General features: G+C 35.5%; 3 protein-coding genes across 4 annotated transcripts; 1 reads left to right on the top strand and 2 right to left on the bottom strand.

Annotated features, from left to right (window-relative positions):
• Positions 1 to 230: 230 nt before the first annotated feature.
• On the top strand, positions 231 to 1476 carry LOC107939260 (two-component response regulator ARR8). Its single transcript, XM_016872560.2, has 2 exons — positions 231 to 584; positions 669 to 1476. The coding sequence occupies exons 1-2, from the start codon at positions 479 to 481 to the stop codon at positions 1130 to 1132; spliced, it is 570 nt and encodes a 189-aa protein (XP_016728049.1). The 5' UTR covers positions 231 to 478; the 3' UTR covers positions 1133 to 1476.
• Positions 1477 to 1809: 333 nt separating this feature from the next.
• LOC107939261 (60S ribosomal protein L7-1) lies at positions 1810 to 4884 on the bottom strand. The gene is made up of 6 exons (XM_016872561.2): positions 4688 to 4884; positions 4407 to 4611; positions 3440 to 3537; positions 3218 to 3355; positions 2250 to 2352; positions 1810 to 2162 (listed from the first exon to the last, which is right to left on the bottom strand). The coding sequence occupies exons 2-6, from the start codon at positions 4605 to 4607 to the stop codon at positions 1944 to 1946; spliced, it is 759 nt and encodes a 252-aa protein (XP_016728050.1). The 5' UTR covers positions 4608 to 4611; positions 4688 to 4884; the 3' UTR covers positions 1810 to 1943.
• Positions 4885 to 6645: 1761 nt separating this feature from the next.
• Positions 6646 to 13566, bottom strand: LOC107939258 (F-box protein At3g54460). Of its 2 annotated transcripts, none has more exons than XM_016872558.2 (9): positions 13050 to 13566; positions 9451 to 12063; positions 9140 to 9353; positions 8764 to 9051; positions 8614 to 8673; positions 8395 to 8525; positions 7716 to 7830; positions 7307 to 7454; positions 6646 to 7014 (listed from the first exon to the last, which is right to left on the bottom strand). In XM_016872558.2, the coding sequence occupies exons 1-8, from the start codon at positions 13511 to 13513 to the stop codon at positions 7308 to 7310; spliced, it is 4032 nt and encodes a 1343-aa protein (XP_016728047.1). In that variant the 5' UTR covers positions 13514 to 13566; the 3' UTR covers positions 6646 to 7014; position 7307. The 2 variants fall into 2 exon arrangements, with proteins under 2 accessions (XP_016728047.1, XP_016728046.1); XM_016872557.2 differs by having other exon boundaries at positions 6646 to 7024; positions 13050 to 13565.
• Between the last annotated feature and the right edge of the window lie 419 nt (positions 13567 to 13985).

Genomic DNA, 13985 nt, shown 5'->3' on the forward strand with positions numbered 1-13985 from the left:
TTGGAAAAATTTATTTTTTTAAAGTAAAAAAAAAAGTCAAAATGTATGGTGATTGCCAATATCTTTCATATGTTTAAAAAAATATTTGAAATCTTATATATGTATATATATATATATGTTGACATTTGGTTAAGAAATAGTAAATAGAAATGAAAAAGAAAAGAAAATCCTTAATTAAGGAGATTACATCACATAATAAATAAAATAGAGAGAAAAAGAAAAGGTGGAAACAGTAGCCTTCCATGAAGCAAAAAGGCCAATAAGCTTTTAATCAAAGGGTCAAACAGAATATTATTATTAATATTTAGAAAAAGGAAAACACAGCATCATCTTTGCTTGTAGTCCAATTCAAAAATCAACGTAGAAGATCCGGGAGATTCTGGATGATATCTGCCGGATCTTGCCTTTCCAAACTGTCTCATTTTCTTCCATGTCTCTCCCCTTTTAATACTCCCTTCTTCTTCCCTATTTCTTCTTCATGGGAAATATGGCCACCCAGACTCAGTTTCATGTTCTTGCAGTTGATGATAGTCTCATTGATAGAAAACTTATTGAAAGGCTTCTCAAGACTTCCTCTTATCAAGGTATTCCTTTTTTGTCCTTCTTTTCTTAAATCAGGAAAATATGAATGATGGGAACATTGGTTGATGATGTTTGTGTGTTTACAGTGACTGCAGTGGATTCTGGAAGCAAGGCTTTGGAGTTTCTGGGATTGAATGGTGAGAATGAAGATGAAGAAAGGAATTCGAGTGTCGAATCAGTATCTGCTGCAGATGAGGATCATCAAGTGGGGGTGAATTTGATCATCACGGATTATTGTATGCCTGGAATGACGGGGTATGATCTCCTGAGGAAAATCAAACAATCTTCATCCTTTAAAGACATACCGGTTGTCATAATGTCATCTGAGAATATCCCATCAAGAATCAACAGATGCTTGGAAGATGGAGCAGAGGAGTTCTTTTTGAAACCTGTTAAGTTATCAGATGTAAACAAGCTTAGGCCTCATCTCATGAAAGGAATTACAACCAAAACTGAAATGCAATCCAACACTAATAAAAGGAAGGGTAGTGAAGAAATTCAATCCCCTGATAGAACAAGACCAAGATACAATGAATTGGAAGTTGTCTGATGATCTTCCGAACACTTTTTTTTATATTTTCTCAGGTTTATTGGTTTTCTCTCTGTCTGGTTTTCTTTTTCTTTTTTTTTTCGATCCAAAGTGGGGATCGGGATTCGGGTGTGGAGGCTGAGATCCCAACTCTGTTGACTGAATGAAACGATTGTGCTTAGTTCTGGGGGGGGGGGTTCTTCCTTTGCTTTATACAGAATCAGAGTATAGGATTTTGGTTTTCATTTCAAAGAAGAGAGAAACCTACTTTTTTTTTCATGTTACGTTTTAGAATTATATGGAATCTAAGACTCCCAAGTGTAAATTACCACAAGGAAAAATATAAACTCAATTTTGTTGGTTCATTAACAGATTTGCTCCTCCTTCGATTTCGGTGTCAGATTCATTACATTCTTTCATTACTTCATACCCTTTTTCGTCTGATCTGCAGAACAACTATTTTCTCAGGAAAATTTCCTTGGAAATTGAATATTCTGCTTGAAATTTAGAGCTTAACAGAGAGATCGATATTTGATCCAATGATACGTTGATGTCTATTCTCCAGGTTCAAATCTACAACAATTAACGAAAATCTATTTTAATTTCTTTCTTCTTTCGTTCAGTTTCTCAGAAACCAAACACTATCCCTATTCTCTGTAAAAGGGAAAAAAATTTAAAGAAGAAGACTCGTAGGGAACTTTCTCAACAAACAAGAAATGGTAAATTAGTATTGATCTATAATGATAAAGCAAGGCAAATTTGTTCAACTTCAAAACTGGATTACATCCCATACAGGTTACGGAAAGGTACAAGGAACTAGGATATTGGATATTTAATTCATTTTGCTGATTAGGTCGTTGATTTCATCTTCACGATTTCCGGCATCTCCCCCTTCTCTATACGGCTGTTTCTTTCCCCGGAGTAATCCATCTTCTGGCTTGCTAAGCATTAAGGGTCCCATAAAAAGAACAACCTCCTTGAAATGTGGACCAACATTTGCAATTTCATGTATGATATCTTCTACGCATATGATGCCATACTTTCCCAATGTCTGGAAAGAGAAAAGGTTACATTGACAACTATGATACACATTGGGACAGTTAAACCCGGAACTTAGACTGTAAGACAACTACAGTACCTGTTCAATGATGTTATTATCGGTCAGAGGAACTGCTTTCTTGTCAATCCTTGCATAACCCTTCTTGTAAACCAGCTCCTTCACATTCTTAAGGTTTGGGTATCTGCATAAACCGATGTTAGTAGTTAGATAAGTTGAAGAAACAAAAATAAAAGAACTAAGCATTCAAACTGAAAACTTAACCCTTATAGCTTGCATAAGATTCTATGGCCTGTATTCCTCAAACTCAGGTGCAATTGTCAGATGCTGGTATAATTTCATGAAAAGTCATTTCTATTTTTGTACATTCTAAAGGACAGGTGGTTGCTAAATTTATGAGATAGCAAATTCCTCGAAAAGGTATCCTATACAAAGAAAACCTCATGAACATCAGTTAGCTCTGCCAATGCTCCTAGTCCTAAGCTATCCAAGATGAAATCTTCAACTACATGAATTATTGGACAGTTCAACCTCTAAATAAGAGCTTCTGAATTATTACACATTACGAAGGCTCACATCAAAAGGTCACACTAATGGTTTAAATGCATACAGTATGTGCTTGGTAAAAAGTTCACAGAAAGCAGCGTCTGATACCATTACGCAAATGGCCAACAGCAATTCACACCCGATTCTAGCTATTATGATGCTAAGAACAATTTTCCATGGCAAGTTCCCTAGCTCTTTTCAAAAAAAATAAGTACATTGATTGCCAAGTGTGCACGTAAAACCTTTTTTCATGAGATTCAATATTCATCTAGGCAGACAGGGGCCTTGCCCCACCCCCTTCCCCCCTTCAAACATCGTAAAAACCTATTTTGGCAATACCCCCCCCCGGAACTAGGTAACCATAAAAACGATGATATATATGCATTAGAGGATGAAAAACGTCAACACACATGGAGTATCCCTTTAGTTTGTGTTTTCAGATCAGAAGATTCGGTGTTTTACATTCACAGGAAAAGAAAAGAAAACAGAGGCAGTTTTCATACCCATAAGTAACATACGGCTCCACCTTCTGCAGCATGTCTATTACACCCTCAGTTGCCTTCACAAAAACTCCACTGAAAACTTTCCTCAATCTCAGGTTGTATAGGATCTTTCTAGTTTTTGGATGCATGTCATTTTTGCTGCAAAACAAAGAAAAAGATAAGAGCTGGAAAAAGTTACAGGGAAATCTATTGAATAAGATCACAGCGGAAAAGATTGCCTACCCTTGTATACGGATAATGAAAAGCAAATTTGATTTTATTGTTGGTATCATTGATTTTGGCCTCTTTGCCCTTTGTTTCGTTCTGATCAGGTCCAATTCCTAAACCCACAAGACAATTGATTTTAAGATAATCTTATTTCCTTTCGAAATAGAACCACTACCACAGGTGTGAGCTCAGCTGAGCTGATATTTTGTCGAGCTGAAGCTCAGTTAAGCTTATAATTTTCTGTCCTTGACCTCAGCTCAAACAAAACAATCATGCTACAGAAGACTAATTTAGGGTCAATTTAAGTAATCAATTCAAGGAACTTGAAACTCAAGTTCAAACAAGGAGTTCAGATTCCGCAAACATGAAAATAAATACCGAATCATATTTACACATGTATATTCATAAAATATAATACTCGAAACTGCTATTAGGTTCATGACTTGCTTGAGAAAGCATTGGATATACTCAGTCAGGACTCAACCCATCCAGCTGAGAAGAGCTTAAGCCATGAAAAGCTAGAGCTCAAGCTTGACTTAAAATTCAATGTTCAAAGGTCACTCAAGCTTGATTGAGTTTCAAGCATAAAACTTGAGCTCAATTCAAGAAAAAACCAAACTTCTTGAACTCACTTGATTAGACTGGATTAAAATGAGCTCAATTACAGTGCCCAACTGCTCAAGTACAGGTTAGATTATTTATGCTCAAGTTTGAGTTTGCATAAAAAAATTTCAATACTAACTAAAAACTAAAAAAGCTTGATTAAAAAACGTGTAGCTTGAAAGCACAAGTGTCTCGATTAAACCCATAACCTTAAACTACGAACAAGTGCAGTTTGAGTAGGTAACAAGTAGCTTCACTCATTTATACCCGTATCATTCCTTAGTAACATTATGAACCAAAGAGATGCACTGAGTGAACAGTAAAAACCCATTTCATAAAGTAGTAAACCAAAGAGATGCAAAGTTAGATCGGGCATTACCTTGTCTCTGAACTCTTTAATGAATTGCTCAGGTCTTTTGATGTCAGAAACATCGGATTGCTTCTTGCTCTTCTTGGCTCCGTATTTACCCAACTCCAACTGGGTCCTCCTCGTAATTGCTAACTCATCTCTTATTTTCCTTTTCTTCAATACTATCTCTGATACGTACGGCAATGGCTGTCCTTCCTCTTCCGCCATCATCTTCCTGTTTCGTATAATCAATAAGTAAAAGATAAGATATTTACCCAATCCAAGTTGAGCAAAGAAAAGCTGAATTTTACCCAATAAAAGACGTTGACTTATGAAGGCGCAGGTGAGGAGAAACGGCAGCGGTGGCCGGTGAGGCGGCAAATAGCGTAAGGGTTTTAGAAGTGATGGGTAGCGGCGACAGAGAACAAAGAGACTGAAAGAATAAAAAAATTAGGTATTTAATATGGAACAAAAAAGGAAGAGTAAAAAATATATAAAACAGCGATTCAAACTGATTATTTTTCTGAACAAATTATTTTCCTTATAAATTAGAAAGTTTAAAAAATATTAAGATAAAATTAATAAAAACTAAATAATAATTATTTCTTCCTCCTATTTGATTTTCTCTATTATGTTAATGAATTTTTCGTAAATTAACTTTTTTATATTCATGTTCGAGATTCATGACTGTCCTCCCCAATAATATTATCTCTAAAATTCGGGCTTAAATCATCCTTTTAGAAATGTATTGCACCTTACTATTACACTCAACCTGATTGGTAAGTAATTTCTTTTAATTTTATTTTCATATATATATTTAATTATCTATATAGTATATCGTTTACATATTATATTTTATTTTCTATTATTTTTCTTTCTTTTCTTTTCGATATATTAATAAAAAATTTAATTTTATTATAATTTTTATGAATATTTACTAGCAAAAAGACTATATATATATATTTAAGTTTAGCTCATTTATTTAATCATAACCTTATTTAGCTTTAAATTATTTATGGTTGTGCTCATAACAATACCTAGAATCAACTTTGTTTTTTACAAATATATTTCTATAGGTTAGCCTTTAGCTAAAATAAAATGTGATTTCAAATATTTTTTAAATTTATTCCTAAACAAATTTTTATATATTTAATTTTATTTATGCATTATTATATTTAAAAATATATATATTTGCTTTCAATTAAAATTATAAATTAAAAAATAATTTAAAATTATCAATTAAATTTTATTATTAAATATTTAATCTAAATATTTGTTAAGAAAAAATTTATTATAAAAATTTAATACATGAATATTATCTTTCATTTAATAAGTGTAAATTCATAAATTATCGTTATATTAGAAAAATACTTACTAAACCAAACGTGATAGTATAATTTTCTTGAGAATTTAATTGATATTTTTCAATTAATAACAAACATTGTAAAGAAACATTTTTGATAATCATATTCCCAACAATCACATTCCATTTGAATCGTGACATGGGAAAGCACCAAACGCAACTTAAAGTACAAAGTTTAAGAGCATATTGGTCATTTTTAAAAATTAAAAAAAAATTAAAACTCATGCCTAGAATTAACCTAGACAAGAGGTTGATCTCTTGCATTTGAATTTAGACAACCATTTGACGGGCTCATTCCAAGCGCGGTTTTTAATAATTTTTTATTTTTCTTAATAATTTTTTTATATTCTTATTAATTTTTAAATAATTTTATATTTTTCTATAAATTTTATAATAGTTATTTAAATTTTATATATAGGGTGAGCCTGAATAATCATTTAACCAGGTTTAAATGAATCTGGACAATTGTCCAATTCACCCTTGATGTGAATTTTTTAAAAAAATTATTTATCTTTTAAATTTTGTATTTTTTAAATATGTGTTAATTTTGCCACATCAACATGATGTGCATGTGGCCTCCATGTGTCCACACTTGATTAGTTTATCAATCACACCAGTAAAAATTAATAGTCAAATTTGGTCAATGTTAACAAAGGGATTTGATTGACTAATTTTTTATCTTCAATGGCTCAATTGGGGGCTAAATAGGCAATATATGTTGAAATTCTTTTTAATTGGCCAGATAGGGTGTTTTTTTGAAAGATTTAGAGAATATTTTAGAAAGAGAGAAAGCGTGTATAGCTATATGTGCTTTCCTCCAACAATCATTTCTCCGATGGTACAAATTCAAATACGCCAACAGTAAAATTTTTAAATAGCCCAACAGTAACTTTAATTTTCTATAAATTCTTCGCTCAAATCCAACTCTAAAATATATTTCAATTAGAATTCACCTGTTTGGAAGATAATGCAATGAATATTCATCCAGACATGTGAAATAACATATCAGTAAAGGCACCATTATACACCAAAAAATGACCTAAAACATACAACCTACAGATAATAAATGTTAAATTATCCTATGTATTAGGTACCAAAAAATTAGCAACACCAAGGTATTTTCTACAACAATGAAAGATGGTTGTGAACTTTACCATGTTCCACCAAAAGGTACCAAGTATCAAGAACAAGCTGCACTATATTTGTAGAACCGTCAACTGAAGTCGGTGCTAATATTTTAAAATGGTGCCCTCCTATCCTTTTAGAATAACAGTCCTGTAAGTCACTGAAGCCACAAATATCAGTTCAAATTTCAAATATGTTTCTTCTCCACTAACATTTTACAATGTCGATAGGTTGAAACAGCATCATTTTCTAGATAAATATGAGAATTAAAGATTTGCAAAACTTAGAAGGATTGATTTCTTGTAACTGGAATTTACATACATGGAAGGGAACAAATTGTCGCTATATTAGCAGAAACCAGTTCTTTCAGGTAATAGAAGCAATGTAAACCAAGAAAATTAAAGGTTAAAATTGTAGGATAAAATAAATTTATTGTACAAACCTTAGGATACTGAATTTCTATGCACAAAGCTAAGTCGAGCCAAATAATTACTCTCAGCAAAATCATGGAGTGTTCGACAAGGTCGTGAACCCTCATGGCCTGATCTCTGGGACTCTTCTTTCAAAAATTTCCTACATGCATCAGCATCCTGAAAAAAAGCGGTTATTAAAGATTGAAAAGAAGATGATCATCCAGATAAAGATTTTATAAAAAAATATAAGTAGCCATTGAAATCAATAATACAAGTTCCCAACAGCTGCTAGAAGTGCCATGGACTCTCTGTCAAGCATCCACCCATCAATGAATACATAGGTCAGCTTAGCGGGGACGGGGGTAAATATTTACAATAATAGTATGGCAAATGATCAAGTCATTGCCTTATCAACAGAAGCTTGGACAAGAGGCACACCTGTAAGAATTCCATCATTTGTTCTTCAATTGTACCACGCATGGCTAAAGTTTCCACATGAATTGGACGAGTAGCACCCATCCGATGGGCACGACTAATGACTTGTTCCTCCATGCTGATAACATTTCAACCACCAAACAATGACATCATTAGATTATAAAAAATGGATGTAAAAGGTGACTTAATGGTAAAAGATAGCCAGATGGTCATGGTTTAGACATATAACAGTGAAAGGTGGGATCCAAGACCAGCCTCTCCATTGATGTACCCTCAGTGAGGTAGGTATCAGGCTGTGGCTTAACCCCTTTATCATCCACTCATGGCCTTCGCTGCAGGCCACAAGTGTCCTTCCTAGAGGCTCTGTGCAAGTCTGTCTTGCCACAGGTTGCCCAGTGGTTAGAGGTAATGGTCATGCCCATGATGGGTTACCGCTGCAGGCTATTTTTACTTTTAAAAAGAAAATACGAAGACAAAACAGTTGCATAAGCTTTGGTGTTAGATCCGAGCGTTGGAACACTAATGCTCTTATCTTTCACTCAAGAACAAAACAGTTTTAGCAGCAAAGTCTACAGAATTTTTTGCAGGAAACTGATGAGATAAAATATCTTCTATTTCAGAGTTCTTTTTCTAGGTAGGAAACACAAAAATAATTTTCAGTATAGAAGTTGGCTAAAATTACCTTCTGTCCCAAATAGGCTCCATTAAAAATACATGAGTAACAAAACTTAAATCAAGACCCAATGCAGCACTCCCATCCATCAAGAGAGCCATGCAGCTATCCTCATACTGGAACATGGCCAGTGACTTCATCTGCAAAAGTGGAAATTAATTAACTCAAGGATTGCACAAATAAGGGAACAAAATAGTAGCTACAAAAATGGCTAGAGAAGAGAAGTACCTTGTTGCCAGAATGCATTGGACTATACATTCCAGCAAACTTGATACCAGCAAAAGTAAGCTTCCAAAAGAAAAAGGTCATCCATCTATCAATTGTAGAAGGAAAATAATAATGTGCACTTATGCATAGTTAAAGTCAAATTAGATATACCTGCTGCTCAATAACATGTATATGCTCAAGAAATTGGGAAAATATTAGAACTTTCTCTGGAAGCATCTTGCATGACTCATTGCCCAGTCTAGAGTGATTCAGCAGCAAAGGCACGCCCATATCACTCCTCTGTGAAGGACAAAGAAACTTATCTATGTGCTTGGCTTCATCATCTTCATCCATAGAGCAACGGACCTCTTTATTTACCTCCTGCAATGCCTTCAGCCTCTCCATAAGATAAGCAACTTTACTGCTAGAGGTTGATTGCCAATCAGGATTCCAGTCATCCTAATAACCAAAAGTAAATGTCTATTTGTAAGAATTCATATAGCATAAAAACTACAAAATAAAATGATTAAATCAAGAATCAACCCACCTGTTTATATGAAGGTTGTAATTCGATAAGATCTTTTGGGACAGGCCACTTGGGATTTGGATTTTCCGGGCGCGCTAATGTTTCAGGAGTCTGCATCTCATATAAGTGACCACAGCCAGGTAAAGTACACATTTTACTGTCCAAACCAACACAATCAAGGCACAAAAGATGCCTACATGGGGTAACAATTGGTAGACGGCACCATTCATTGCATCTATATCAGAAGACAAAAAGAAATAAATGTTCATCGACCATATGCTAGGAAATGGTTGAAACAACAGCCACAAAGAAACTCAAAAGCAAATGATTACCTCTGACAATTACCACCATAAAGGAGGTTATATTTAATAAAAGCATATTCTTCTGAAAGAGGATCCAGGCCATTTTCAACTAAAATGTCCATTGTTTCTTGAATATCTTCACCAGCTTCTGTCACTTTTATATGCCCAGCCACACAACAAGACAACCTGACATTTCTAATTGTTGTACTCCGAAACTTCCACTGCTTTGGATTTAATAAACTTTCAACATGAGAAGGATCATTCCAGTCAGCCATTAGAATATTACGCCGCACTGTAACTACCAATTCATTATAACTTCTTGCATGCTCATCAGTGAAATTGACAAATGTCACCTTCTTAATGCAAGGAGGAATATTTTGCAAATCGATCTTTCTTGCACTAATCATGCATCTACGGAGCAACTGCAGTAAACGTGACCGACCCTCTTCCATCTTGGCTTCAAATGGTTTAAGAATGCCAGCTTCCCATGACTTTTGGTTCTGACCATAAGCTTCTTCATGAAGGAACTTGAGTAATGGTTGAAGATGAGACAGTTGACTATTGGGTGTGTTACGAGTGGGTGTTCCTGTCAATAACCAACGACTAGAAGCGGTCAATGAAATAGCCATTTGCAATTTGTTGGTTAAATTAAGACTTGAGCCAAGGGTGTGCCCTTCATCTAAGATGACCCTAAACCAATGCACTTGCATCAGTGCACTTCTCTTACGGGGACCCCACTCAGCACTTAAACGGTTAAATGTAGTGATAACGATGTCATAGTCCCAAGCCAGATTGTGAACAGGAGGCTTTCTATGATCAGTCCAGACATAAAGCTGCAACTGACCCAGCCTTACATGTTTCTGGATTTGTGTTTTCCAATGATCAACTAGATTTGATGGAACAACAACTAATGTTGCTCTGGACAAATATAACCTCACAGAATCTAATGGCTCACAGAGAGCAAGTCTGAGAGCACCCAAATCAAATGCCAAGTTCTCAAGAGTCCTTGGATAATACCACCTGATAATTCCCTTTTCTTCCCTCTTTATAAGACCGAATGCTTGGAATATCTTATGGAAACCAAGGGCATCTCCAACAACACCACTGCCTAATATTGGACTTGACAAACCAACTGTCTCCATTTCAGAGAGCCTTTCTGGAGAAAGTTTAGCTAACCAAAGTAAGGCTTTCTTTGTTTTAGAATTTATCACGTCATGGTGCTCCTTGAGAACACTCATGAAAAAAGATACATTTTCCTCCTTTCCTCCAGCTGTTCCTTTGGTGAAAAATCCAGGTAAGTATGTTATAGACTCATGCTTATCCCATGCTTCTTCTGGATCAGTACAGCTCTGACGTGCAGGGTCAGTGTTCATGCTACAAAACCATGCTACCTTAGCATCAGTTAAACCTGAGCCTACAAGTTTCCTCCATTTGTGACAGGAATCGCACTGAACCCAAGTTTCAGTACACATTGCACGACCAGCATTGCCCTTCCCAGCTCTCATGCAGCCATCTAAGACCCCAAAGGATAAATCAACTGGTTTTCCCCTATAAACATGTCTTGATCCATTCCTTATAGGCATGTTCTTCTCAATGGTTTTTCCCTTACAAGAACCAGACAGCCCATCATATGCATACAGAAGATTTTTCCTGATGTGAGCCAAATTCCTTGAGGATCGAACTGCCCAGGTTAATGGCTCATAGTGTGGAGCTGATGGCGATATTATTCTTCCACTAGAACAAGAATCATCAAATTCAGCACTTCTCTCACCTGGACTCATCAACCTGGGCCGTTTAGGTAAAGGGTAATTTATGTCCTCCATGAGACAAAGCTTTCCTAAAGATGATTGCCCCCTGAGAACATTCAGACTTGTAGTCCTTTTCCCTGAAGTCATATTATTGCAGCTGACTTTATCACCTCTAAGCTCATAATAACCACATTTATCATTACCATTGTGTGTGCACCAAATTATCTGAACACCATCTGGTGGATCAGCCATTGTTCCTTGCGTTTTCAGAATTAGTGACAGGGATGTTATAGTCTTTCCCAAGCCAGGTTCATCACAGAACATCCCTCCACGAAAATCTCTAATAGTGGGAGCAGTGCCAGTAACTATACTGCCAACAACACTATTAATATAGAAAGGAAACCCATCTTCTGTTGAAAATTCCATGTACAAAGGATGTCGTAGAACATCAGCATTCCGCTCACGTCTTAACATCCATTCAACAGCCGCCTGCTGATGAGGGAAAAGTTTAAGTTTCATGCATGGCATTATCAATGCAGCCAAAGACCTTAGATGCTGACATGTTGCTGCTACCCTGGTAAGATCCTTCGGACCAAGTGCAGCTAAAACATTGATCAGAATATCATCAGTTAAGTCCCAAATGCCAGAATTAAGAATGTCATCAGCTGGTTGTACTCTAGAAGAATGAGTCATTTCATTATTTGTTACACTAGGTAAGCTCTTGAAAATGTCATGAAGCTCAAATAGCCTTTTCTTCAAAGGGTCAACACCATTGCAGTGCAACTTACATCCTAGCACATGACAGTCAAAAACACTCCAGATGCTTCTTAAATTTCCATGATTACCAATCTCTGTACCATTAGTGAGCATCAAATTTCTCTCCTTCCAATCACAGCTGGAAAAAACAAACAAACTACTTTTGAGGGGGAAAATTGACAAATTGGTGCAAATTTAATGGGAAAATAATCGATATAAATGATAAACCTACAGCTAAACTTAGTTTATTTGTGCATGAAAATACTAATAGTTTGTTGAGGAACCAATGTAAATAAAAAATAATTGTTATAGTGGATAGGAAATTACCCAGTTATCTATGTTCTACAAAGTAGAAAGAAAAAAATGGTTTTCCATCAAGAATTTGTAGAATTAATAAATTAAGAAAAACAATGTAACATATCATAATAGTGATACAAGTTGGTTTATATCCATTCATCTCTTCAGCTGCAGATTGGTCTAAGAAGAATGTTGCAGCTAACCAGTAGAACAGATGTGGCATGTAGAACATTTAATTCAAAGATGCTCAAATGAAACTAACAATCAAGAATATAAGGGAAACAAAACAACCCCAGCTCCTAAATAAATACTAAAATTCCAACTCCAAATAGCATGTATCAGCATCAACATTATTTTAACATTCCCTACTCATACTAGTTCAATGAACTTTTTACTTCTAAAATTGCACAGCACATTTGCCCCATCACTTTACCTCGCGACAAGACTCTCTAGCATCCTAATTTCCGCCCAAAACTTACAGCAAAAAAGTATTTTCCTTTGAATTGCAAAACTTTCCACAATAATATATAGTTGATCTTCTAGTCATAGTTGTTTCTTTTTTTACTATTTTTGTTATATTCATTGTAAATTGTGCTTAAAAGTAAAAATTCAATTACCATGCTCGAATTTAATTATTAAATAATAATAACTATGCCTCAGCATTTAATCAGAATTCTTACTTTTAGAAAAATAAATCCACGCATGAAATTCAATGTTTAATTATTAAAAAATACTGCTAATTTCTTTTAAGTTAACTCAAAAGCATCCACAAGACAACGTTACTACTAAGCATCAAATTGGCATTCAAAAAATGCAAAAAAAATTTACCTTATATGCCTAAACAACGAACCAGCAACCGAAGCGGAACGGGGAAACTGCCAACCGGACCACAAATCAACCGGTAAATAAACATCCACCAGAACCACCGCCCTAGCCTCCTCCCCACTTTCCTCCACGCTCAAAACCCGCGCCTGGATCTTCAGGCACTTATGAGCCACCAATGCATGAATCTGGTTCACTACACTAATGCTCCCATTCACCATCCCAATATTCTTCCTCCCTCTCTTCCTGGAATTCTCGGCATTGTCCGGACCCGAAACAGCGGCGTTCCGAATCGCAGAAAGAACAACGCCGTTTTGGCATCGGAAGCAAACGCCGTTGTCGTCGGCGGTGCTGAGGTGGCAAGGACCGGAGAAGGGGGCGGTTGAAGCAATGGATAGAGGGGGAAGCGTGAGGACGGCACAAAGGTAACCGCAGAGCTTGTGATCGGGTACCTTTTCGTCCATAGGCATTCACAAAAATCTTGAGGTATTTGGGTACGGTTGACGAAGACAGAATGAAGATTTCGAGGAGGCGGTATTTAAGAGAAGGTTGTTTTAGATTGGGTAAGGTAAAGTGGGCTCCCCCGATTCTTTGGGTTTTATTACGCTGTTTTATGGTGTATCGCTTTTAATTTGGTACTGCTTGCTTTCATCGCTGTTTGCCGTTTGATGATAAAATCAGTGGCTTGCTGTTTAACTGTTTTTGACTTTCTCACCGTTTTTGCTTCCATGGTTTTCACTAATACAGTGAGCATCCATGTGGATTCCATTTTAATTATTTATACAAATATTTTTTATTTTTAAAATTAATATAAAAACCAGATTAAAATAATGAAATTTAAAATTAAACAAATGTATTTTTATTAATTTTATTTTATAAAAATATTTATCTTCTCTTAACTCCATTGGCGTCCACATTTTACCACGGTGCAAGAAAACTTAA

This window comes from Gossypium hirsutum, chromosome A05, assembly GCF_007990345.1.
Source record: "Gossypium hirsutum isolate 1008001.06 chromosome A05, Gossypium_hirsutum_v2.1, whole genome shotgun sequence".
NCBI lineage: Eukaryota > Viridiplantae > Streptophyta > Magnoliopsida > Malvales > Malvaceae > Gossypium > Gossypium hirsutum.